The 25319-nt window shown below is 40.9% G+C and overlaps 1 protein-coding gene across 1 annotated transcript in view; it reads left to right on the top strand.

The window, feature by feature from the left end:
• LOC123017141 (phosducin-like protein 2) overlaps positions 1-15430 on the top strand; it is a 40522-nt gene extending 25092 nt beyond the window's left edge. Inside the window, exons 4-8 of the mRNA XM_044418279.1 lie at positions 3492-3612; positions 6922-7012; positions 9172-9315; positions 11543-11751; positions 15309-15430. Coding sequence (XP_044274214.1) covers positions 3492-3612; positions 6922-7012; positions 9172-9315; positions 11543-11751; positions 15309-15430 — 687 coding nt within the window. The remainder of the gene's footprint in view (positions 1-3491; positions 3613-6921; positions 7013-9171; positions 9316-11542; positions 11752-15308) is intronic.
• Positions 15431-25319: the final 9889 nt, after the last annotated feature.

Here is a 25319-nt window from a genome sequence, read left to right as displayed (position 1 = left end):
GTGGGGACTGCGATTATGGCCATCTCCCCCCCCCACCCCCTGAGTGGGGAGATGGCTGTGATTGTGCTGGGGGTGGGGGGGGGAGATGGCCAAGATCGCACACAAGCACAACTGCGATCTCGGCCATCTCCCCCCACAGCACGATCGCGCCTGTCTCCCCCTACCCCCGAGTGTGCCTGCGATCGCACCCGTCTCTCCCCCGCCCAGCGCACCCTTGAGCATGCCCATCTCCTTCCCCCCAGCGCGCCAGGATGACAGGCGCATGCAGGGATGACGGGGGAGGTGGGGAGATGGCTGCACTCGTGCTCGGGGTGAAGAGGGGAGATGGCCGCAATCTTTGCTGTTCTTTGTCACTTAGCTTCACATTTTTCTGATTAAAAAAATAGTTACAGAATGGATTAACCTTATTTACATTGAACCTTATGAGGAAATTTAACTTGGCTCACGACCAATTTAGGTCATGACCAGAGTCCTGCAATGGATTAAGTTCGTGAGCCAAGGTACTACTGTACCAACTTTATCCTTTCTCGGACTGCCTGGAAGGTCCTAGTAGCACACAGAATGTGCATGCACATCTACGACCAAAGTGTGTGACTAAGACTCCCACTCATACACTTTTGTTCATTGCCTGTTGCATTCCATAGATGACTTACACCCAAGCTCTCCCATGTACATGGTTGAAAACAGTGGAAATAGGAAGAAGAACTGAATGCACTGAGAATTTCTGAAGAGGATTTGAAACAGCTCTCCTAAGATTGTTAAGAGAGCAAAGCCCTGTGCTACCCTGAATATAGCAAAACACATTACAGCCATCTAGCCTGGATCTTGCAAGAGTAGATCATTGTAGCAAATCTGTCACTGTAGGATAAAAGAAGCAAGTGCCTAATCGGAAGAAGTGGCCAAGCAAGATGTGACTTTTATCTATTCACCTTGAATTTTGGTAGCATAATTCAGGTGAAGCCTTTTTCTCATCACTGATCTGGTTCACACAATATAACAACCCACCATTAACTAGCCATGGTAGTTTGCCACTGTGTCCAAACCTAGTAGGTTGCTGAAGGATGGCTTATTATTCAGGCACAACCTAACCTGAAACACATTTTATTCCAGGAGATGGTTGCCTCACAATCAGTTGTGTTATCTATATCTGGAGACTGATATAGTAGATCAAGGGAAACAGTGAGCAAACTGCTCAGCGAGAGCAAAATAGTTTCCAACTGTTGCTGAGTTTGCCTGTGATACCACCACTGGCACTCACTGCATCAATGCGCAAATGATTCCTGAGAGAAACTGTCACTGGTCCATTCTACCTTCTCTGATTGCAATCCTTTCCCAGTCACCACCACCATGTTTTCCCTTTCATTTTTCTTTTTTGCAATGTTCCCCGATGACAGCTCCCTCAAAGTGCCCAACCAGCACTTCTAAATTTATTTTAGGTACCAGAAATGTGTACAAATGAGTTTTGTATTTTGTACAGTGAATGCCACTTTCTAGTCAAAATCCAAAGTCTTGCCTGGTCAATGTCCTGGTAAGTGCTTCCTTTTAAACTGTATGAGGCAAAATCCATGGGCAAAACAAGCTGGCAATTAGATTAATTTGTTACTTTGCTTTTCACTTGGCAGTTGTCAAGCAGCAAGCTACCTGGGCAAAGGCAAAGCTGCAAGAGGATATTTGCTTGTGAAAGGGTTGGCAACTACAGTGGTACCTTGGCTCACAAACTTAATCCATTCCAGGACTCTGGTCGTGATCCAAATTGGTCGTGAGCCGTCAAATTTTCCCATAAGGGTCAATGTAAATAAGGTTAATCCGTTCTGTAACTATTTTTTTTTTTTTTACTCACAAAAATTTGAAGCAAAGTGACAAAGGATAACAAAGATCACAGCCATCCCCCCTGCAACAGAAATCATGCAGGGCAGGGAAGACTGGTGTGATTGCAGGCACACTGGGGGGGAGGCAGGTACGGGCGTGCTCGGGGGGGGGAGACTGGCACAATTGCGGGTGCAGGGGCGGGTGTGCTGGGGGGGAGACAGGTGCAGTTGTGGGCATGCTGGGGAAGAGGCGAGTGCAAGCATGGGCGTGCTGGGGGGGAGATGGGCACGATCGTGGGCACGCTTGGGCGGAAAACATGGGTGCGATCGTGGCCATCTCCCTGCCCAGCAGGATCACGGCCATCCCCCCACCCCCCCCAGCACGACTGCAATCGCGCCTGTGCAGGGAAGGCAGGCGCACTCGCGATCATCACCTGATGCGGAGTTTGCAACCTGTGGCAAAATTTTTATGAAATTTCTGTTTGCGACCCGATTTGGTCATGAACTGAGGCATTTGTGAGCTGACGTACCACTGTACATCTTCCTTCTGGTGTAATCCCTCTAGTTTTCTAGTATTTCCCTGGCTGTTCTCAGTGCCTCCACCTTTTTCACACTTGCCCCAGCCTCTAGGTACTTAAAGAATATAAGACTATAAACCCTCTTTTCACAAGAATTTCCTTTTGACGACTGACAAAAGAAAGGGGTTTTAAGTGAAATCTGCCAGAACACTTTTTATAGCCATGAAATCTGTCAGAACAACCCCGATTAGCCCTGTCAAAGACTCTACTTAAAGAACAACCCTTTGCAAAAAGGCATGCTTGTAGATACTAACTTTCCAGCATACCAAGAGACGTGTGGAATTGTGAAAAAGGTGGCAGGTGCAGATAACTGGGCAGGCAATAGTTAAAAACCAGAGGATCACAATGCTGAAGAGGAGGTCTGTGTGCTCAGGAGACGCCAGGCTGTCACTGGGAGATAGTTCAGAACAGTCTTCAAAAGGAAGAGAGAGTGGGGGTAGAGGGCAGTGATGGAAGTGACCAGTAAGAGATCATAACCAGAATGATGAGACCGGATGGGTTCAGCCAACAGGTTCCCTGGGATAGTGGCAGGAGGACTGCGACGGGAGTGGGGGACAACAAGGAGCTTGATCATCTGTTAGGCACATCATGGAACAACCCAGATGGTGTAATTTTTCACAATTGTGTAATTTAGGCACTTTTTATTTTTATTTATTTATTTTGCAAAAGTTGTTTCTTCTTGCCAAATAGAAGAAGCTGTTTTGTACCTGCTACCAAAGTACTAAAAACAGCAAAAATTTCAGATAGAAAATACGGGGTTTCAGAAAAGAGATTATGGGAAACTAACCTGGGACCTTTCTGCATGTAAAGCATGTATTCTAGTCACTCAACAGAAGTGTGAGTCCAAACTTGATTTTGTTCAAGTGGAAGGCGCTTCCACCATGTATTCTTCAGTTTTTGCTGCTTTCTGTTTCCTGTTGCTCTTGCCCATCTGATCACATTGTGTACCATCCCAGAAGGTCACCTTAAAAGAGGTCTTTCAGAGTCTCTGAGGAGAAGGAAGTGTCAGGAAAGCATGGTTGTGTCAGCAGAGCTTTAATCACATTTTTTGGATCCAAATAAAAGTATACTAGATTAGCAATATGTTTGGCTTCTATTTCAAAAGGACCCAAATGAAGATACAGAATGGAATGACATATTAAGAGATTTTGGGATCCTGCCTCCAAAAGAAGAGGTAAAGGATGAAATTGAAGAAATGGTTTTACGTTTACAGAAAGAAGCAGAAGGTAAATATAGTTGGAGTGCTATTAATTGTTCAAATCAACATCATTTTATTTCAGCAGCATACTAAGTACTGTAGTGGAACATAGAAGTGATGTTAGGTATCTCTGATAGGTTTTTAATATAATATAGAGGTTGATCTCCACATTCAAAAAAGGCACATGGTGATCTGGTTCGGACAATCGAATAACTCACTGTTTACCATGGTTTGCAAGCTGTCAGGAGTGTATCAGCATGCTAACTCCTGCCTGTTCAGTTGCCTCTGCTCTCCTAAACAGCAGAGGAACACCATGCTCCCAGGTTGGTTATTCTGAATTCAAATGTGGAACTCAGAGCTGCTGAGCTGCAGAGAAACAATCCATAGTTTAAATGCAAAATAAGATCTAGGCTTGGGTGTCATGGGGAACAATCTAGGAATAGGGTGTTCAAATTGCTTAGCAATCAAGCTGGCAAGTGATCAAGAAGCCAGCGTGTGCATACAAACAGCCAGTGCTTTTTTTGTAAAAAAAAAAAAAAGTGCTGGAATGCACATCCTGGGGTCACACTTTTACACTAAAAAAGATTTTCAAGTCACCAACTTTTTTTTGACATAAAGAACTTATTTACCTTTTGCACGTAGCCAGTCACTCTACACACACATAAACATAATGGTCGCTGCCGGCAGTCAGCACTCAGCGTGCGACCACACGACCAATCCCAAGCCGAGCAGCGCCCTCACAATCAGCACGGACACACAAGCAGCCCACATGCACTATTTTAATGATTTTTGCCGCCGACCAGCTATGCCCGACAGGGCAATTCACAATCACTTGGAACAATCCCTTGGGAAAAACCCATCAAAAAAAGCTGCTGGAACGCTGTTCTGGTGCGTTCTATGACAAAAAAAGCCCTGCAAACAACCCATGATTTGCTAAGCCTAGGTTGTCTGATCATTCATAATGGGTCATTGTAGCCTTTCTGGGACTGTACTGAGAGTGCAGAAAGGGAAATACACTGTTTAAAATCTACACACTAAACAATGCCCATAGAAAGCTGGTATGCCAGGTGGAAAGGTTCTATCCTAAGTAACCTTCTATTTTCTCTGAAGTTCTAGTTTTCAACAAGCAGGAAGTTTTTATCATGGCAGAAACATTCAAATGAGAGATCCTGATATTTTATTTAAAGGGGATGCAGAAATTCAGTAACAGAAAGCTGAGACGCCATGCTTTTCCTCAGTAAATTTGCTAACACTGCCATAATTAACTCACATCTGGAAATAACTTCTGCCGAGAGTTTATTGCACTTAATAGCCATGAACAGGTTTTCTGTAAGCATGGGGCTTCCATTTAGTCTCCATTTTCAGACACTCCTTGGGGAACTAGATTTTTTTAAAATTAATTTTATTTGTTTTGTGTATGGCATTTAGGTCCTGCCTTTCCATACATGCCCTCAGGATAACTTACAAGCAAATACAAAACATAAAAAATAAGCTAGACCTTAATGGGGGGCTCTGGAGATTACATGCATATGGTTGGGTATTTTCTTTGCAGTAACACACACACAAGCTCAGTGCTTTAAACTTCCCAGGGTAACTTTCTTCATTCTTGTTTTAGAATTAATCCTACAGGAAAGTGCTTTTTATATAGGTATCTATTTTCTGCAGTTCTATTCCATCCTTTCTCCAAGGTGCTGAGTGGCAAACAAAGTTCTCCTCCATTCTTTGATCATCACATCTTGAAAGGAATGTTGGGGTGAGATAACATGACTAGTCCAAGATTACCCAGCATGCTTTGTAGCTATGGACATTTAAAATAATCTCCCTTCTTCTTGCCAAACACTCTAACCACTATCCCTTGATTGTGCAAACCATGGAATCCTAGAAAATTTGAAAATTGTTTCCAGAAATCCTAGAAAACTGGTCAGTATTACCATCTCCATATTGCACATTGAAAGGCTGGTGGACATGGAGGACTCCAAGGGCTACAGATCAAAAGACACGGTGCAGCTCTTTCCTCTGATCATCAGTGGATTTTCTTGGGTAATAAGAAAGACAGAAGAGGTGCTAGCCAAGGGTGGGCTGAGTAGGCCTGGTTCCCACCTTAAATCTTCTCGGCACCCAGCTACTTTTTCATAAAGAACAGTTTACAATTTAATCTTTAAAAGTGAGCAAAGCAAATGAACATCCATCATCCATTGTTTTTGCCCTCACCTCCAGAACCTTTATGCTGGTTCCAGAACTGAGGAGGGTTAAAAAGTGAAGGGGACGATGCCCTGTGCAATTCTGCAGATGAGGCAGAATGATTGCAACAAAAGAGAGACACCTGCTTGGCAGCACCTGAAAGAGAACTGGACAAGGCCTGATGAGGCTTCCTGTTAAGTTCTTGGTTGGACTGAGATCTGAACTGGGGTTTTCCAGGCTCATCACTCCCAACTATTGCCACTGCCTCAGCACAAATTGCCAATTTGTCAGGGGAAATTGTCATGGGTCATTCCCTTTTCACAGGTGTTCAGGCATTTTCTTCTACACACTGGCCACTGTCCAGCCTAGACTGAGTCCTGTCTTGACCTCTCACTCTCTCATGGCAGGAATATAAAAATACTGATAACAGGTTAGGTATTGGGACAGTTTGAAAGAGTAGGAACTCAAGGATAAACTGAAGTCAAGCCCAGAGGAGGCATCTTAAGGGCAGGTGTGATTCCAAAACCAAAATCTAACAGAGTTCTAGGTGACCATAGCATGGGAAGTTAGTCAATGTGGGAAGCAAGTTCAAAAGCTGGGCAGAGTTGAAGTCCTGGGTGGTTCCAGCAAAATTTAATTCAGGACTGATATAGCTAGGTGAACCAGAGTCTACCCAGGCCCAGCTGGTAACTCGAGCATTCAAGGTCTCCCTCTACTTGTAGAGGCCTTTACTTCCAAGAAATCCATTGTTCCAAAACCTCCCTGGTTTTTTGTGCATTGGGGTGAAAACTTCACCCAGTGACCACTTTTGCCTGCAGCTTCTGGTGTTGATATTCTTAGGGGCTTGGAGGCAGTTCAGCTGCCATTCTGATTCTCCAGGTGGGGCATCCACCACATTTACGAAGGAGAGCAATTCCAGAGGTCCTTGCTGGTCTTCCTCTGCAGACAAACTTGGTGGGGCCTCTCCTAGAATGTGGTGGGTACTAAGTAATTGCTGGAACTGGGGTTCTACCTGTCCCATTCGTACTCCATACCAGTTGGTTTCATTTCTGAGGAAGATCTGTTGTGGACTGGACCCAGGCCAGCCATGACAGATGCACATCAATTATGTTTGCTATTAATGTTTAATTCTTTATTCAGTCATTTTCTTTTTTAGTGAAGCCATATGAAAAAATGACTATGAAACAACTGAAAGAAGCTGAAGATGTATTTGATGAGGAAGATATGAAAGCTGTTGAAATGTATCGGTAAGCCACGTTTCTTATTAACATATTTAAATCCAATATCCGGCAAGAAAGACAAAGATTCTAACCTGGTGATTAAATATAGAAAAAAGAAGTAGCCTTCATTCGTATCTGATTTCTCCCCCCATTAGTTAGTTCCACATTATTGGATCATTTAAAAGACTTAAGTTCATTTCAAAAGAACAATTTCCATTTCAAATTAAAGGATTTCTTTAATTAAAAGATTTCTTAAAGGATTTCTATAGATGAATAGTGCCACCTAGTGCTTTCATATTAAAAATGTCTTGTCCCCTGCCTGCTTCAGTTTGTTTCTGGACAGTGTGCTTGTAACATCTGCTCCATCCCGGTATTCTTCAAATTATTTTTTGGTACATTGTGCTATTTGGCAGCTTTCTTGCTTGGGCCACATATCTGATAAATTTATGCTGCCACTGTAACATGGCTCCAGGATTTATTTGTTTGCTTGCTTATTAAGACAGAAATCCCACTAATAACTCTTAATTGATTTAATATTTTATGACACAATCCTCTGCATGAGTACTCAGACATAACTCCACACTGAGTTCAACTGGGTTTATTCCCAGAAGAGTTTGCTTAGGATAGCAGGCCAAACTGATAAATTGTTTTAATTTGCTTATGTTCCACAAAAGTAGTATTTCTGATGAAAACCAATGTCTTTTATTATGTTTCAATTCTATACAATAAAGACATTGTCAAGATGCAGGTAATTACATTATGTAGATTCAGATATTCATGAAATATTTATACAATATTTCACATGAAGTAATTTAATGTCTGGTGTCTGTCTGTCTAAATCACCAATCATGGTAATATACGAGTATCAACAAATGTATATAACATCAAAGCTCCACCAGCAAAATAACACAATTCTATACATAACTTTTCAGAAGTAAGTGCCCTGAATTCAATAGGACATATTCCCAGAACTTGGGTATAGGATTCCAGCCAAAAGACCAGGGTCATACTGAACAACCCAGATAATGGGAATGGCAAGTTAAATATTTATTGTGTATGGGTTATCATTGAATCAGGCACTGTCATTGGATACAAACCCTGAACTATGATTTAACTCTGGTTTGTTAACCATAAACAACCCAAGAAGAGAACCCTGGATTGCTCATAGCCAACACCCTATAACAGGGTTTATACAGTGCACTCTTTTCATGTACTGATAATTCATAAATTATCTATGTAGAATAATTTGTACATTCATAAAACTATAATGTAGGCTTTACACAAAACACTAACACACACTCACTTGCCACATGTAACCCTGGCCAGCTTCTTTGATTTAAAATATGCAAATAAAAATGTTGTTGTTATTATTGTTGTTGTATCCCATCAAGTAGTCTTTAACCTATGGCCACCCTATGAATGAAAGCCCTCCAGATTGCCCTGTCCATGACAGCTCCATTCAGCTTTTCCAAGTTCAAGGCTGTGGTTTCCTTTATGGATTCAATTTGGCCCGTATCTGGTCTTCCCTTTTGCTTTCTGCCTTTGACTTTCCCTAACAGTTGTCTTTTCCAGTTAGTCTTGCTGTTTCCTGATGCATTCAAAGTATGACAGCCTGTTTTGTCAGTTTTTACTTCTAGGGGTAGCTCTGCTTTGATTTGATCTAGGACCCATTTGCTTGTCTTTCTGTTGGCCCAGGATATTTGCAAAACTCACCAACACCATGGCTGAAACACAATTTTCTTTCTGTCAGCTTTCTTCACTGTCCAGCTTTGACACTCATAGGTTGTGATTGAGAACACAATAGTCTCAATGATCTCGACCTTGGTCTCCAGTAGGATATCATTATACCAGATGATAACAGAAAAGTTAGTTCTGTTTATGTTTGAAATAGTAGGAATGTACTTATTATCAGCAAAACCCTGAAAATTCTGATCTGAAGGAACTTTCAAATACATAATTTCCAAATGTACATTTCACACATTCATGAAACGACTGCCCATATAAGCGGCTCTGTGATACATACTCGTATTTCCCATAACTAACAACAATTTTTTCAAAAACTTTCTTCAAACCTGTTAACAAAGGAGTGATTCAGTTATCATAACACACTTACACTCTATCTCCAAATGAATTCTTGTTGTTGTTGTTATTAAATAATACCCTAAGTTGTTGTTGTTTTTATTTAGGAAACAACGTTTAGAAGAATTAAAATCTCTACAAAAAAGACAAAGATATGGAGAACTCAGAGAAATCTCTGGTGAACAGTATGTAAAGGAAGTTACAAATGCACAAAAAGATGTGTCAGTTGTTATTCATCTGTACAGATCAAGGTAATAATGAGGATTTTATACAGAATAAAAACAAAATGCCAGCCAGACCAAAAAAAAAGTAATTCTGAGTCAGTCTTCCTAACCTGGTGCCTGCCCCATTGTTATTTTGGAGTACAACTCAGACTATTTGCCATGTTGGTCAGGGCTGACCAACTCCAAGATATATTGGAGTTGTGATCCGATATATCTCAAGAACATTATATTAAGAGAAGCTGCACTGAGTCACTGACTGAACGTTTGCATGTTCTTAATAATTTCTGATCAGTGTATTTTGAAACTGTTTATCTTGAAGCAAAACTATCCATCAGTACCAGATATCTCTACTTATTTCAGTAATAGAGACATCTGCCACTCAGGAATATTTATGAACATCCTCTATGCACCTCATGTGTTGATATGTTATTGGTAATTACAATGTTCTAGCATCTGCCAAAATTCAAAGATGTCTTTCCCTTCATTGGTAAATCCTATAGTCTGGGTTTATCCTAGATACAGTGCATATATGCAGTGAGAGACCAAGGCTCACACTATGGACGGAGTCGCACATGGCCCGGTATGTAGGTTGGACACAGCAAGGTACAGGAACAAGCGTCTGATGCAAGCACTTTCACCCTTATGCACAAAACATTCTATATGACCTGGGATCTCTTCACATAGGCTTTAAGGGATGTAATGCTTACATGGAGAGTTATCACAACTGTTTATGATACGATAAAATGTACCAAAGCCTGGAAATCACCAAACTATTAGTGATAAGGGGGCAGAGCCTACAAAAGGAGCCATGGCCCTCTGGGGAACCCCAAACGGCTGGAGTAGGGCTCCAGGTGGGTTTGGTTCCATCTGTGGTCTTGAGGTTGAACATCCCAATGTAAACCATGATGCACATTCCAAGTTCTATGCAAGGTAGGAAGCGTGTGAGGTCTGAAGGCTTATTCTGACTGGTTCTTGCTTCTTGTACAATCCTTATTTATTTATTTATTGAAACATTTTTATGCCGCCCCATTCGCCGAAGCCTCGGGGCGGCCTTCAAGTGCTGGATGCATGTTCGCTGCATGTTCTGTGGCATTAAGAATAAGGCTTGCTTTACAATGGATGATAGCTAAGACTAGTTGGTCTTGGAGTATGCCAGTGATGAATATGACAGAGCAGACAAAAGCCCTAGTCAAACCAAATATGTATTTCCCCAGTGTAGACTCTATGTTCAGACTGCAAACATGGGACGTGGGAAAAATGGAATTAAACAGCTTCATCAGAAGATAGAACGTTCTTATAGAACGACTGTGTGAGTGGCAGCACTTTACTTTAGTTAAGCATTTCTTTATATGCTTGCAATGGAATCATGCCAAGACAGCCGGTTTCGCATGGCTCCGTGTTATGTGTTGAGAGGCAGAGCATCTACCTTTTGTTCAAACCAGAGTTGATAAAGAGCAGGGTGTTCTGAAGCCTTCTTCAGGCAGAAAAGAGGAAGCATTGTGAAACAAGCCAGTTTATCAGCAAAAGCCATGGCCATATTATAAACTACCAGCTTTTGGCAGGCCAGGAATATAGGTGAAACTATTACGGGAACCTAAAAGTCACATAACCTTTTACGTGGAACTGGGATATAAGAAACACACTAGGTCCAGAAGATACTATTAACAGCTAAGAACTGTGGAGTTTGTTAAATCTGTATTCAGCAGACCGTCAGGTGTCCTTTGTTCTGTAGTCCACTTATTGACATAATCGTATTTTCACCAGAATTTTGCTCAACTTGCACTAATTCACATTAGTAAATTGAAAACCCCAAAAGCAAAAACTGGAATCTGTGCTACTTGAAATCCACAGGCCAGAGTCATAGAAATCCCACACCATTTCAATCCACTGTGGGTATCTCCAACATTCCTATCAGCAGCCCTGACTTTTGTTCAGAAGCAAGAATATTCTTGTGATATTTTTCTTATCAATATGGAATGGACTTCCATGGCACCATCTTATGTCATGGGTGTCACTATAGGAGGGAGTCCTCAATTCATTCACTGATGAATGCATAGCCTTATAAGAAATATGCCAAACTGATCAAGGAGTTTGGGCTGAAACCCAGCAATTGGGCTGAACCAAAAGTAACCTATTTCTGATGTGACACTATGACGATGGATTTATGAAGACAGTCTGATGGAGTATTTTCTAATATTCTAGTATTTTCTTGAAAATGATGAAAAATATTTTCTCTTTTGGGGATTTTTTCCAGCATTCCAATGTGTTTATTAATTAATAGACACCTCAGCTTACTGGCCACAAAGTTTCCTGAAACAAAGTTTGTGAAAGCCATTGCTGATAGCTGCATTGAAAATTACCATGACAATTGTTTACCTACTTTATTTGTGTATGAAAATGGAGAGATAAAAGGCAAGTTCATTGGAATTACAGAATGTGGAGGCGTACAGCTTACAGTAGAAGGTAACAGTCAAAACATTTTAGCAAACTCAGGCTTCTAGACAAAGATTGGACTGGATAATTCAAATCAATGTAAACAACAGTATCTCTCATCTATGCAATGTCTGTCCATACGACTTCCTCCTTACTGCTCCTCCCCCTCTCTCATTCCTCTCTAATTCTTCCTTTCCAGAGTTCCTCCTTTTGTCATTTTTGTGAACTGGTGCTTATTATACACTTCTTTAACCAGCCCTCTTTATCTAGGTCAGGCATAGACAACCTACTGCCCTCCAGATGTTTTGGAATACAGCTCCCATAAATTCTGATTACTGGCCATGCTGGCTGAGGCTTATTGGCCTCTAAAACATCTGGAGGGTATCAAATTACCTCCCCTTAACCACTAGCATTGTACTTCTTCTCGTTCCCTTTAAGATGTAGATGGTTAGCCCATCATCAAGAGCCATCAACAACTCTTAAGGTCAGAGCAGCTAAGCTAGTGGCAACTGAGACCCATTTCACTAGCTAGCCTCTCTATGACAGGTGTCTAGCCAAGCCAGCACTATTAAAATGCTGCCTTTAAACTGCTAGGTGCACTGATTTTACAGCAAAATTGAATGGCAATTTGTAAAAGAATCAGTGGAGACTGAAACACCGAATCGATGCCACATTAAACATTACTTTTATTGTAGCGTTTTCTGTTGAACAAGAAGGGCAGTGTGTTGGTCTCCAAAATTCCAAGAAATCTCATCAGCCGATTTTGTTCAAGTTTATTTGGTTTAATAGCCCATAAGTCATACACCATCATTTAAACTATGTTTAAAACTGAAAAGCACATTATGACACAAATTTGCCACGTATACAATAGTTTTTACAAAAACTGCTCAGAAGTAGTTTTAGTCTTGAAGCATCAGGAAGGATTGAATATTTTGTCAGCCATTGTAAGGGAAGAGATTCTCTGAACAAATCCAGAAGGGTTGTCACCCCTCCCAAGTAGAGCAGAAGTTTTCATATGAACATGAAATCAAGTAAAATTTGACACAGGGCAATGGCTTCTGGAGACAAGGAAGTCAGTATCTCCTAATGTATTTCATTGCCTTGCACATAGCAACTTCCCCTCAGTGATCTCTTTAGAAGTCCTCCTTACCATCCCCAGCTCTATGAGGACCAGCACATTTTGAATCTTAGAATGGTTATTGTCACCGTTGCATTCGCTTATATGTCATTATTCTGGAAAAAAATGTGATGAATTCCACAGCAGACATGAGTCCTCTTTTACGAGTGTAGTCTTCTGTTTGAAGGAATGCCAGCAGGCCAGCCTTCATTTGAACCTTTCCTATGTCTGAAGTGCTGTCCTCTTCTATTCCAGTTTAAAGATAAAGTCTGATAAGAACTGTTGCCAGTCACCTTTAGCACCTAGACAACACATTTACCTGGTCACAATATTCCATTTTACATCTGTGCATGTAAATAAGCATGTGCAAATATTGTGCCAAGTGCTATCTTCTTTTGTTTTGGTGATGGATTTCCTCTTTTGGGGTTATTCATAATTGGCCACCCTAAGAAGAATGAATGACTGAGATAACAGTGATACATAATCAATGGTTGTTATTTTAACAAAAAGATACAGCATAACTTGACAAGGAAAGGCAAGATGTGTTCAATGTATACTGCAAGTGAAGGAACAGATCAGACTGTCCTACCATTTGTAGCAAAGTCAACTAGTATCTATGTTAGAGAGATTCTACTGAACCAGACAAGACATCTAGGACTAGCTGAGCGCTGGAGAAGCTGAGACTAGTTGCAGGGGTGGGCAACCTTTTATTTTGGGTCGAGGGCTATATTCCCTTACAGGTAATCTGTTGAGAGGTATATGTCAGTGATGAGGAGAGCCAGACCAGTGGTCTTGGGGACAACCACAAACAAAAGTGGGTCAACCAGCCATTTCTCCCTTTCCTTCACCACACAGTAGGCTGCCAAGAAAGTTTGCTTTTGCCAGAGCTGTGCAGAGCTTTCAGCATTATGCCCAGGACAACATTCAGTTCTGTTGAGACCTAGGGCTCCAGGCTGCCCATGCCCGAGTTAGCATACGACTAGGATACTGCTAGCAAAGGCCTTCATGCGCAATTCATTAATAGGATCAGTGTAATGGCTAGCTTCCAAGGAAGAAATGTAGAGAATAAACAAATAAATGCAATTAGTTGCTTCTGCCAAATGGACTGCCTCTGTTGCTAATGATAGAAGAGCAGCTAAACAGTATGCATTACTTTTAAGGTTATTTTGAAAAGACAGCTGAGCAAGGGACTAGCACAGATAGTACAGAGCAGTTTTGTCTAAGCTGAATACGGTGGAGAGCTGAAATATGAACAAATATGAACTTGGCAACAGTTTTTAGAATGACCGCTTGTGAATTGCCAAAAAGAGGGCATGCATTACCAAAAGAGAAGACAAAAGGTTGACTATTTGCATAAAATATGCCTATGCTATACTATATATCTTGATACATATGTATAAATAATTATTATAGTTTATATATAAATAAAGTACAGCTCACTATGGCATGGATGACTGATCAGGCTTAGCTCAGTCCACTGTCCAGATACAGCTGACATGCAACTTCAAGGTCCAGCTCTTCCTTCTAATGGTTCTTTATATCAGACTTGAGTTGAAGGCTTCAAAAAGAGAACTTCTTCAAATTTTAGGAGAGTCCTCTGGCAGCACTTCAGAAAAAGGATTGTCCCCTATAAAGAGGGGCATGTGGCCCCTCTAATTACAGCAACAACCCTAAATTATTAATGGTCGGCTTATAAAGGACTGACACCAACTTGAGAGAAATAAGAATTATATCCAGGTAACCCAATACAGAAGTGGTTAAACTTTTTTTGCTTTCAGGGTCTTGGTATGCCGCAAGTATGCCAGTATGTGGTAGTTGGGATAAATTAAAACTATTCTGGAACAATTACACCAATATAATTATTTAATATACCTACCTGCCCCTAAGATCTGGTTCAGAGGTCCTTCTTTAGGAGCCCTTCTTGAAAGAGATCAGGAGAGTGGCTACCTGGAGAAGGGCCTTCTCTGTGGTGGCACCCTGGTTATGGAACATGCTCTCCAGAGAGGTGTGCCTGGCGCCAACATTTTTTCATTTCAGTGCTGAGCCAACCCCTTTTTATTCTCCTGATATTTTAAGTATTAATGTTTTAAAGTTGTGGTTTTACTTGTTCTACTTGATGTTGATGCTGTACTTTTATTTATTGTATCACCATCCTGGGACTTAGCGAAGGGCAGTATATAAAAGCTTTAAAATTAATCAAATAATTATTTGCAAGGGCTGCTTTGGAGGATATTTAAATAGGGGTGAGTCACCCACTGAAATGTAATAGTTCTCATCTCAAACATTTTCTCTAACCCATCAGTTCTGACCTAGAAACCCTATGCACACCACCTAGAGTTCCTTCATGTATCTATACATCACCACCTAGGTGATACATAGATACATGATATAAATAATTGTCAGATAAAAATGCTTCTATTAGTTAAGATGTTATTTCAGGTTTTTTTCTGAATACTCCTTGTTGTTTCAGAACTTGAATGGAAGTTGGCAGATGTCGGTGCTCTAAAAACTGATTTAGAAGAAAATCCCAAGAAAAATGTTGTGGATTTGATGACATCTTCACTTAGAAATGTCTCCATAAATGAGAAATAGGGAACTATTAGCAGGGCTTGCAAGAGGACTGATGCTGAGTAAGCAGGAACAGCACATAAAGGAAGTAGCTGAAAGCTTTGAATTTATATTTGGTCAAATTTCTGCTTCACCATTGCTCCTTAAAAATAAATAAGTCTGCTAAAATGCAATTGAGTAGATTTGCTGCATCGTCAGTGTTGTGAATATACATATTTCCTGCTGTGCTTCAGAGCTCTGTGTGCACTCTTAATAAATGCATGACGCACTTGCCAGAATAAATGTTGATGCTGTGCAGTCCTATGTATGCTCTCTTGGTACCTAGTGCAACTGCTTCCTCCAATTGCAGTCTTGCTCACTTGCAGAAAAACGCTCCCTTCCTAAAGGAAAGCTCCAGAGGAGCTGGAGCTTTCACAAAGAACAAATGGATTCATATGTCTTGGAAAAAACTATATAGTGAACCCTTTTCAGATCCTTGATCCTGTACCTTTTCCAAGATTTGCCTGAAAGCAGATTGGGTTACCAATTTATCAAATATTCTAGTACTGATACATGAATACTCGTACTTAATTCATAAGTTGTGCTTTGTGGGCTACACACATTGTCTTTTACTTTATTATGCTGTACTTAGTGCTTCATAACATAGGAGGAGATAGAGAGAATTATACATAGGGGAAGAAAACTGTTAAATATCACTGATATAAAGCAAGGCTAAATGCAGTCATAAGTTATCACCCTCTGTGCCCATTTTTTATAAAAGGACCTTTCTTCAATCTCTATAACTGTAACCAAAACAAGAGAAAATTACTGTCTCCTGAAATAATTCGTTGATGGCGCATTCTTGGGTGAGGCTCATTTCTTATTAATGCCTTAAGGCATTCTACATTGTGATTCAAACACACAATGACTACTAATAATGGGCAAATTTCATAAATGGTGCACCTCCGATGCACCTCCTCCTAAATTTTCATTCATCCTAGGCCAAAGCATATTTGAAGCAGTTTCATTATTCACTTCCCTTCTTGTTGTTGCCGCCACTGCCACAGCTATAGCTCTGAGGAGGGAGCAGAAGACTCTGCTGGTCCAACTTCATATTTGTGTCTGGCAATAACAAGTAGACACTATACATCATCGCATGTGCAGGCCACACACACAATCAGAAAAGGGCCACATAATGTGGTGATGCATGACATCTGCTGCACTCTGTGATTCCAAATTATTAAGATGCACATTTATATTATACCTGTGTAAAATCTCATGGGATGAAAATTTCATATCAACGGAATAGGACTTCATATTAAAGGGTAACTCTTGGCTGAACTCACACGCACAAATTTGTTATTCAAGGTAAGTTCACCCATCACTAATTGTAATCATCTCCATAGAAAGGGAGTAAATCTGATTTACCTGATAGAACTGGAAGATGTGCAATAACTATATGATACCAAGGTGCAGGGGAGTTGTAGGTTTTGCTCTTTTCTGTGGCTTACAATGCAAAATAAGTGCTGTAGAAAACATAGGAAGAAAACATTGGAAACATAGATAGAAAACATTGGAAACTGAAATCTAGCCAATCTTGCCGGCTGACCACCTTCTCACTGAGCTTGCCAATACTGGGAAGAGTAATTCTATGCTACAGTTTTTAAAGGTGGTTAATGAGTTATGATAAAGCAAATATATATTTCTGTAATTAAATATCATTTTTGTTGCCAACTGCTTCATAAGTACTCCACTCTACTAAAGTATCCAAGTGGAATAGGTAAATGTCCAGAGATGTTATTTTACCAATTCTGAAGGTTTACAACAGGGGGGCTACAGGAAAGGTTAAGATCTTTCCTCACTCATTAGCAATGCTAAACAGCTAATCCTCCAGTTTTAGTTGTGAGGATAATCACTTGATATCCATGATGCTGAAATCCAGCTAAAGCATTCCTGTTAAAGAATTTATTGTCCACCTAGGTGCCTGCTTTTTCTACAGAATCACCCATTGATCTCACACTCTAGAGCAGAGAAATGCCCATATAGTAATAACAACAATGTTATAGCAGCTTAGATACTGACAAATACTGTATATCAACCACAAGCTTTCCTGTATGTAATTTATCTCAATTTGGTACTTATACTGTGCAGCTGCCCAGTACTGATGCCTTTGCAAATTGAGGTCCTAATCAGGACCAATGTGGTAACATAATTCAATGGAATGGATGACCATGGATACATTCTGGGCAAATGGAACTTGGCAAGGAAGCATGTTGCACAGCGTAGTAAAGCCACACTAACAGCAACATATATTTACAACACCTGAAAGGAAAATCCCAAAAAATACACAGTTGAATCCTGGACCTATTAACTTTAACTGACCATGAAAAGGAACAATATCTCAAATTCCAATTGATGTGGGAAAATTTTCTCTAATTGTATGCAGTTATGTGATTTGCTGCAAAACAAGTGCCAGCAAGCAAAGAGATGTACTTGACACAACTCTTTTCTTATGTAACAATTCATTTATCCAATTTTTACTTAACAGTTTCACTCGTAGACATGAAAACTTTAATCTTTAAATAAAGGACAGCATTAAGAAAGGAAAGGAAAACCTAAAATGTTAGAAAAAAGGAAAGAGTTTACTGTTTGTATCATTTCGAAAAATTAGAAAAATCTAATAAACTGTTAATTCCCCTCAGCCCTCCCCACCACCAGGAATGAAGAAATCACCACCAATATTTCTGGGCATGCCGTACTGTGCATCCAACATCAGGGAAGTCACTTACCAAGGTATTAATTGAGTCATAGTTGATTATTATTGCCTTATATCACTGGCATTCTACAAAGAAAATAAAAGGCATATATCCCATCCCTGAATTTACAATCTCTACAAGTTTAAGATCCTTTACTAACTACAGAGCATTCAGGGATAAAATGATGGATATGGTTCTTCACCCTGAAAGAAAAATATCCAAGGAGGCCAGCTCAGGATATTGATAACAGCTTTGATGAATGTTTAGTGTTTTCCTTCCTTGTTCGCTACTGAAATCCATAAATAGCCCTAAGAAGGGTGAAGTGGTCATCACAATGGCAGCCATTGCTGGTAGTGTTCAGAAATACTCACAGGCACTCAACCTAGAACTCAGTTCTTTTAACCCAAGTAATCAAAATATTAGGCCACTGCCCCCCATCCATTCTTAGATTTTAGGGGATGATTTGTCAAAGACCTCAGGGCACAACCTCAGCACTACTACAGTGAGCATCCACCCCCTCAGCAGCTTCTTTCTGGATGCAGATAATTTTCAGGGTCCAGGGCATAGGCAGCTGGGATCAAGGCAGGACACCAGGACCCAGGTGACAAAGCACAAGACCGGGCTGAATCCAACAGAGGGGCCAGAGGAAAAGGTATCATCCAAGAATAGTCCAGAGCCCAGTTAGGGACCAGAAGCAGGGATGTGGTCCAGGAACAGTCCAGAAGTCAAATACCAGGAAGGCAAGGCCAAGGAAAGAACAGGAACACAAGGAGGTTTGGATAAGCACAGGTGCCAGGATGAGGTAAAGCTGGCTGGCCGGCTCCAGGATTAGGGCAAACAGACAGTCATTGTCAGCAACACAGGGCAGGAATCTAGGCAGCAAAAGTCCAGGAGACACAAAGCACCACAACAAATCAGGAAGACCCTCATTGCAGAAATCAAGAGTAGCGGGAAGAGCCTGTTCTTGTATAGCTCTTCCTTCCAGACTCCCAGCTGCTGCTGCTGCTGCTGCTGCTGCTTGGGGTCAGAAAACTCCAGTTGCGCCAGGGACCTAGTCTTGCACTCACTGCTGCAGCTATTTTGTTTCTGTCAGCAGATGGCGCCACGGAGCAGTTCAAATCCTGACACTAATATTTGTATACAGCAGCCTTCCCAACCTTTTTGGCACCAGGGACTGGTGCCGTGGATGACATTTTTTTTCCCCGAGCCAGGGGGGTGGGGGGTGGGGGGAGGTTTCAGGATGATTGAACTACATTACATTTATTGTGCATTTTATTTCTATTATTATTATATTGTAATATATAATGAAATAATTATACAACTCACCGCCTCAGCTCCACCTCAGATCATCAGGCATTAGATTCTCATAAGGAGCATGCAGCCTAGATCCCTCATATGCGCAGTTTACAGTAAAGTTCGTGCTTTCATATGACAAAGTGGAAAAAATGGATAGGCCTGCCTCACTCTCTTACCTCAATCCTATTGCTCTAAGGCCCAGTTGTTCCACCTTTTTTATTGGAGTGCTTGCCCCATGCCCAAGCCACAGTCCACATGTGCCATTGGATACTATTGATCGTAGGACAGCTCACATCATCATCTCACTGGAGAAACAAGGTGTCTGGCAGAGGAGCTTTAGCCCATTCAAAAGGGATTGGATTTGGTTGGTCAGAGCACTCTTGATGTCCTGCCTCCTCCTCTTGCGCCTCAGTGCCATGGCAGCCCATGAGCAGAAGGAGTAGGGGGATTGTGGAGGTTATGCCTATGCATGAATCTTTGCTCACTCACCTCCTGCTGTGTGGCCCGGTTCCTGACAGGCCATGGACGGGTACCAGTCCATAGGCCGGGGGTTGAGGAACCCCTGCTCTACAGGAATATTAGGTGGATGATTGGTGGATGATCACGGCCAAGAAGAGGGTTCTGCTCAGCTAATGGTTTTGTTAGAGATCCGAATTCCTTTTTAATTTTTTTCCTATTTAATGAATCCTTACTTTTTCACATGAGAAAAAATTCTGCCAAATATTCCCAGATGCAAGAATCTGCCCACCATATCTTGTATCGTGTGGTTTTGCAGAGCATGTAATTCACCTTTAAACAGGCAGATTTCATTGTGTAGGTGGTCATGAATGAAATCAATATGAAGTCTACTCACAGATGCAGCATATAATTTTACAGTCTGAAGCATTTACTTCACTGTTCCGTCATTCTGAGATAAAAGCCACTGCAACTGAAAATATTAAGATGGGAGAAGACTGCAGAAAGAGCTGGGATTATGGCTGTTGTTAGACCAAGTTGTGGAGATACACTGTAGTTCATACCGAAGAAAGGAATGTGGACCTGCACTTGCACATATTCACCTACAATTATATTTTGCCTTCTTCTTTTCTTCCAAGGACTTTGGAAGTATCTGGCTTCGGTAGACTATGCTTCAATAACTGCCAAGTAAGATTATTGTAATGTGCTCTACATGGAGCTGCCCTCGAAAACTCTTTGGAAGTTGCAGCTTGTGCAAAAAGCAGCAGCCTGATTGATAGCAGGAACCAAAAGCTTAAAACATCAGTTTAGGCCTACTTGCACTGGCTGCAAGACAATGATTCCAAAACAATTCAAGGTGCTGGTTTTAATTTATGAAGTTTTACATGGCTCATCTGATGGAGCACCTTTCCTGTGAATGCTACAATCAACATCTCTTCTGAGGGAGGCGGAGAAGATGGTAACAAAGAAGGGGGTCCCATCAGCAGTTGTCTCCGCCTAGCCATTTGTCAATTGCCCTTCCCACTGAGGTCTGCGTGCTGCCACCATTGGCATCTTTTCAGCTCCAGATCAAGACTTTACTCTCAGGCATTTCATTGCATATGATGTGGCATTTATGCCAGTTGTTTTATCAGGTCTAGGGTTTTGCTGAAACTCTTTTTAGCTTTTATAATTATTGTTTCAGGTTTTATCATCTCATATTTGGGTTCATAATTTTTGTAACCACCAAGAGAGCTTTGGCTATTGGGTGGTATAGAAAAGGAATGAATGAATGCATAGCACTACCCTCTGAGGAGAGACTGAGGGAACTGGGCATGTTCAGCCTTGAGAAGAGAAGATTGAGGGGGGACACAATATCCCTCTATAAGTACCTTAAAGGCTGTCACAAAGAGGAAGGTCAAGATCTCTTCTTGCTAATGCCAGAATGTAGGACACGGAATAATCAATTAAAGTTGTGGCAACCCAAGATTCATGCTGGGCATCAGGAAGAGCTTCCTCACACTCAGAGCAATACAACAGTGGAACCAGCTGCCTAGAGAGGTGGTGGGCTCTCCCACACTAGAGACATTCAAAAAGAAACTGGACAGCCATCTGAGTGGGATGGTGTAACATGGTATCCTGCAACAGCAGTGGATTGGACTCGATGGCCTTCATGGCCCCTTCCAACTCTTCTATTCCATGATTCTATGATAAAAATAACTTCCAGAAAGCCATACTACTTCGCCAATTACAGGCAAAAGTAATTTTCATTGTTTTTAGCACATGAAAAAGCCAAGCCTAAATATGAGAAGTACTGAAGCTGCATGTGGCTTACAGAATAATATGCATTACTGCTCAAAAACTAGTTTTACTGAGTTCAATTAAACTAACTCCCAGGTAAGTGAAGATGGGACTACAGCCACCGTTACAGTTAAGCTGGTATGGGTGTGACTAATCCCATGTATGGGAGATCATGGGGGAACACTATGAAAAAGCAAAATTTTAAAAATAATTAAAGAGGAAATGGGAATTCATGAAGATATTCCTCTTTTGTTGTTGTTGTTTTAAATGAGTCATGTTCCCCTGGGAACTAAGCTGTACATGTTATGGCAGAGTGTAGTGGCAACAAGCTCTAATTAAAATAACAGATGAGGATTAGCTTATGAGGTAACTCATTAACTGAAACAAATAAGACCTATCTAGACAACAGTAAGTCAAACTGACTAGCTAGAAGCCCAACTGAACCTAACATTTAAATTGTTTCCCCTCTAGCTCTCTACCCCATACTAGTGAAACTCTGCCACTTTAGTAACCATCAAAAGTGGCCCTGTCCTACTCTATTTGCTCAAAAAGTAAAAGAAACTCCTCACACTCCCCCTGGCAAAATAATCTTGTCTGAGGAAAACACTCTCGATAGCTATGCACTTATTTCATGCTCATTCCAGAAACAGTGGCCACTCCCCATGTCTTTGGAGTTTAAATTGATACGTTGGTAAGACTGCCTTCTCTAAGCAAGTGCAAGCCCGTATCCACATTCAGAGACACACATACCTAAGAGCTCTTGCAACGTCAGTCATAACAGACCTAGGGAAATTTATTCCAATGGGAACATGTATGCACACACAGAGGGCTATTCCAAAACAAAGGCGGTAATTTTATTGAACAGAAATTGAAGTACATATTATCCATGTATGGGGAAATAGATGGTTACAGTAATCACAGTCAGGCACTTATATAAGGTCCAATATGGATTTTGTAAGCTTGTCTAAGAGAAAAAATCCTAGGAATATTGAACAAGTAAAGCATGTGGATCCATGCATAGCATTTGATATGTGGGCGAGGTCACTCCGAACACCCACACTTACACAGCAACAAAACAAAGCAGGGTATATGGGTGGAGGCTAGAATTGTAGAGGGTCATATGTTCTCTACTGCCTGCCTTTGATCAAACACAGAAACGTCTCATTCAGCTTCCAGCCCTTTGCCCTCATGCTACTTTTGTTACACATATTTAGGTTTTATCTCAGTAGAGGAGGAGAACTGATGGCGATATTATACCTTATTCCTTCTTGAAACGATCATACATTTTCAGAACACACACTCTGCTCACCGATCAATGAGCAGGTATCTTTATTGCAACTACAGGATAAACGAAAGTATATTGCATACCCAAAATGGGAAGCATTAGAAAAGTGAATGAGAATGGTCACATTCAGACAACGTGACAACCCATCCTGCATATAAGCTACACAGTGTTGCTTGTTCATGGAAAATTCATGGTGTGCCCAACAGACAAGCAGGTGCCCCCCCCCAATTCTCCCATAGGTAACCCAGGGGAATACATGAGAAGGTCTCTCTTGTCTTCTCTTCCTAAAAGTGGCCATGACCCCTTGTGTAGTCACTGTGTCTTTCCCCACTTTTACTTTTTTTGGGGGGGGGGGTCACTTTTCATGATCTCCATTTCATGACAGCAAGTTCAAAGTGTGTAAGCAGGACATTGAGGCAGCTGATATTACCTGGTCATCCATTTTATTTTTAATTATTTGCACAATTGTTGAACAAATTTTTGTTTTTTAAATGTTGGCAGTTCTGAATTGTGCAAGTGTGCACCATTCATGGATACTGACAGCTTTAAAAACACAGGCTTACTTTTTTGACAGGGACATATACAGATTTAATGGCTGCATTATGTCCCTGTCCCAAAGAAACCGATTAGCCCTGTTAAAAACCTCATGTTAAAAGCTATACAGAAGAAATGGAATTGCTTGCATTTGTCAAAACTCCTGAGCACCTAGAATCTTGGGAAAGAGTAGAAAATGTGGAAGACATTGAGAGAACACTCAGGTTCCAAAACAAAATCAAAATAACTAAAGGATCTTGCTGACTCCTTTTCAAACAGCAAAAAATCCCCTTACTTGGTATTCCTCTACCTTTCCACTTGACAGCTCAGCATTTGACCACTGATCAATAAGAAGCAAAGCAACAAATTAACTTCTTTGTAGTACTTCTTTTTCAATGTCAATGCATGATGCCTCCTATACTTTAACAAGGTAAGGCTGAACATTTAAGATAGTCAGAGTTGTGCACTTGTGCAATTTCAAAATACTGACCAAAAGCCATGAGAAACAGTGGAACCATTTGCACAAATTCTGGGTGCATAAAACAACAACATGACTGGAGAACTAGTGACAACTCCTCCAAGTGTCTCCTGCAAAGACACTTTGAAAGGGCTGTCAGTGACTGCAGAGATTTCAAAAAAAGCAATCCTCAAAGAAGAAAGATAAGATGGAAAAAATGTTGTGGCAACTGCAGGAAGACCAACTCAATGATGGTTCCACCAAAGGGCCATTTGGACACTTACTGGAGTGGCTATCTTTAGTAATGGCTGGAGGGGATCTCAGCTAGAGTGACAAGGGTGGTTACTACTGTTGCTGAGTGACCCAGTCACTGAGTGACTTCACTGTACCCACAATGCGGTCAGTCACCTTGGGTTGGATGATGCAACAATGCATTGAGGGTACTACTCCTAGAAAAAGGGATGGGTTGGCAAGCTGATTCGTTGCTCAAAAAATTCAGGTTCACATGACGCAACAACTCTCAGTAGCTAGTTACACATGATGGGTTCCATGTACTGCAAACCCAATCAGTGTGTTTACCTTGGATAAACCCCTTCTCCTCTTCTATTTATTTATCTATTACTAGGGACTCTGATTTATCAAATCTCCAAGTCCTCATACTCCTTCCTAATCAAGCAGAAAGACAGTATACCTCTGAAAGCTGGTTCCCAAGAACTGGTTCCACAATCCAAGTTCTTGTTACAGTCTTTCATGGTGTATTAACTTTACTCAACCAATTTTCTGTACAGTAATGATTTTCTTCTCATTTAAGCTTAATAAATAATTCAAACAATAAATAATTGTTTGAAAATGCTTGTGTATGTGCAGATTGTTTGGGGTTTCACTCCCAAAGCCTATTTTTTTTAATGGATGTACATGTATCTAGAAGGAGCACATTCAGTAACAACCCCTCTTCTGATTTTTGAGGTGCTGACTTTCTGATTGAAATTAAAAGCAATTTCTAAAGTGTTGACTTTCTGATTTAAAAGTTACACCATTTATATACATGTCAGTCTTTATAATGAATTTTACAGACATTTAATAACAGAGCTTTCCTGCAAAGAGGTATGTCCATTCTGTACATTTGTTTATGTCTTTTATTAATTCATTCAATTGTGTGAAGCCAAAATTGTTTATGGTTAATTTGGTTAATAGGTTGCATAGTGATAATACCAGTTATATACAAATAACAGACATATGCAAACCATATCCGCAGCAGTGCTGGCAAATTCTACCAAGGGTAAATGGCAACCAACCATACATTTTCAAAATAGAAACAAGGTCTAATGTTTGAACAAGTTAGGTTACCAATTTCATTTCTTAGTCTGTATT

The sequence above is a fragment of the Varanus komodoensis genome, unplaced genomic scaffold, assembly GCF_004798865.1.
Source record: "Varanus komodoensis strain SLA01 unplaced genomic scaffold, ASM479886v1 scaffold9, whole genome shotgun sequence".
NCBI classification, from domain to species: Eukaryota; Metazoa; Chordata; class Lepidosauria; order Squamata; family Varanidae; genus Varanus; species Varanus komodoensis.
The sequence above is the reverse complement of the archived record's forward strand: the minus strand, read 5'-3'. Positions and strand labels throughout refer to the sequence as shown.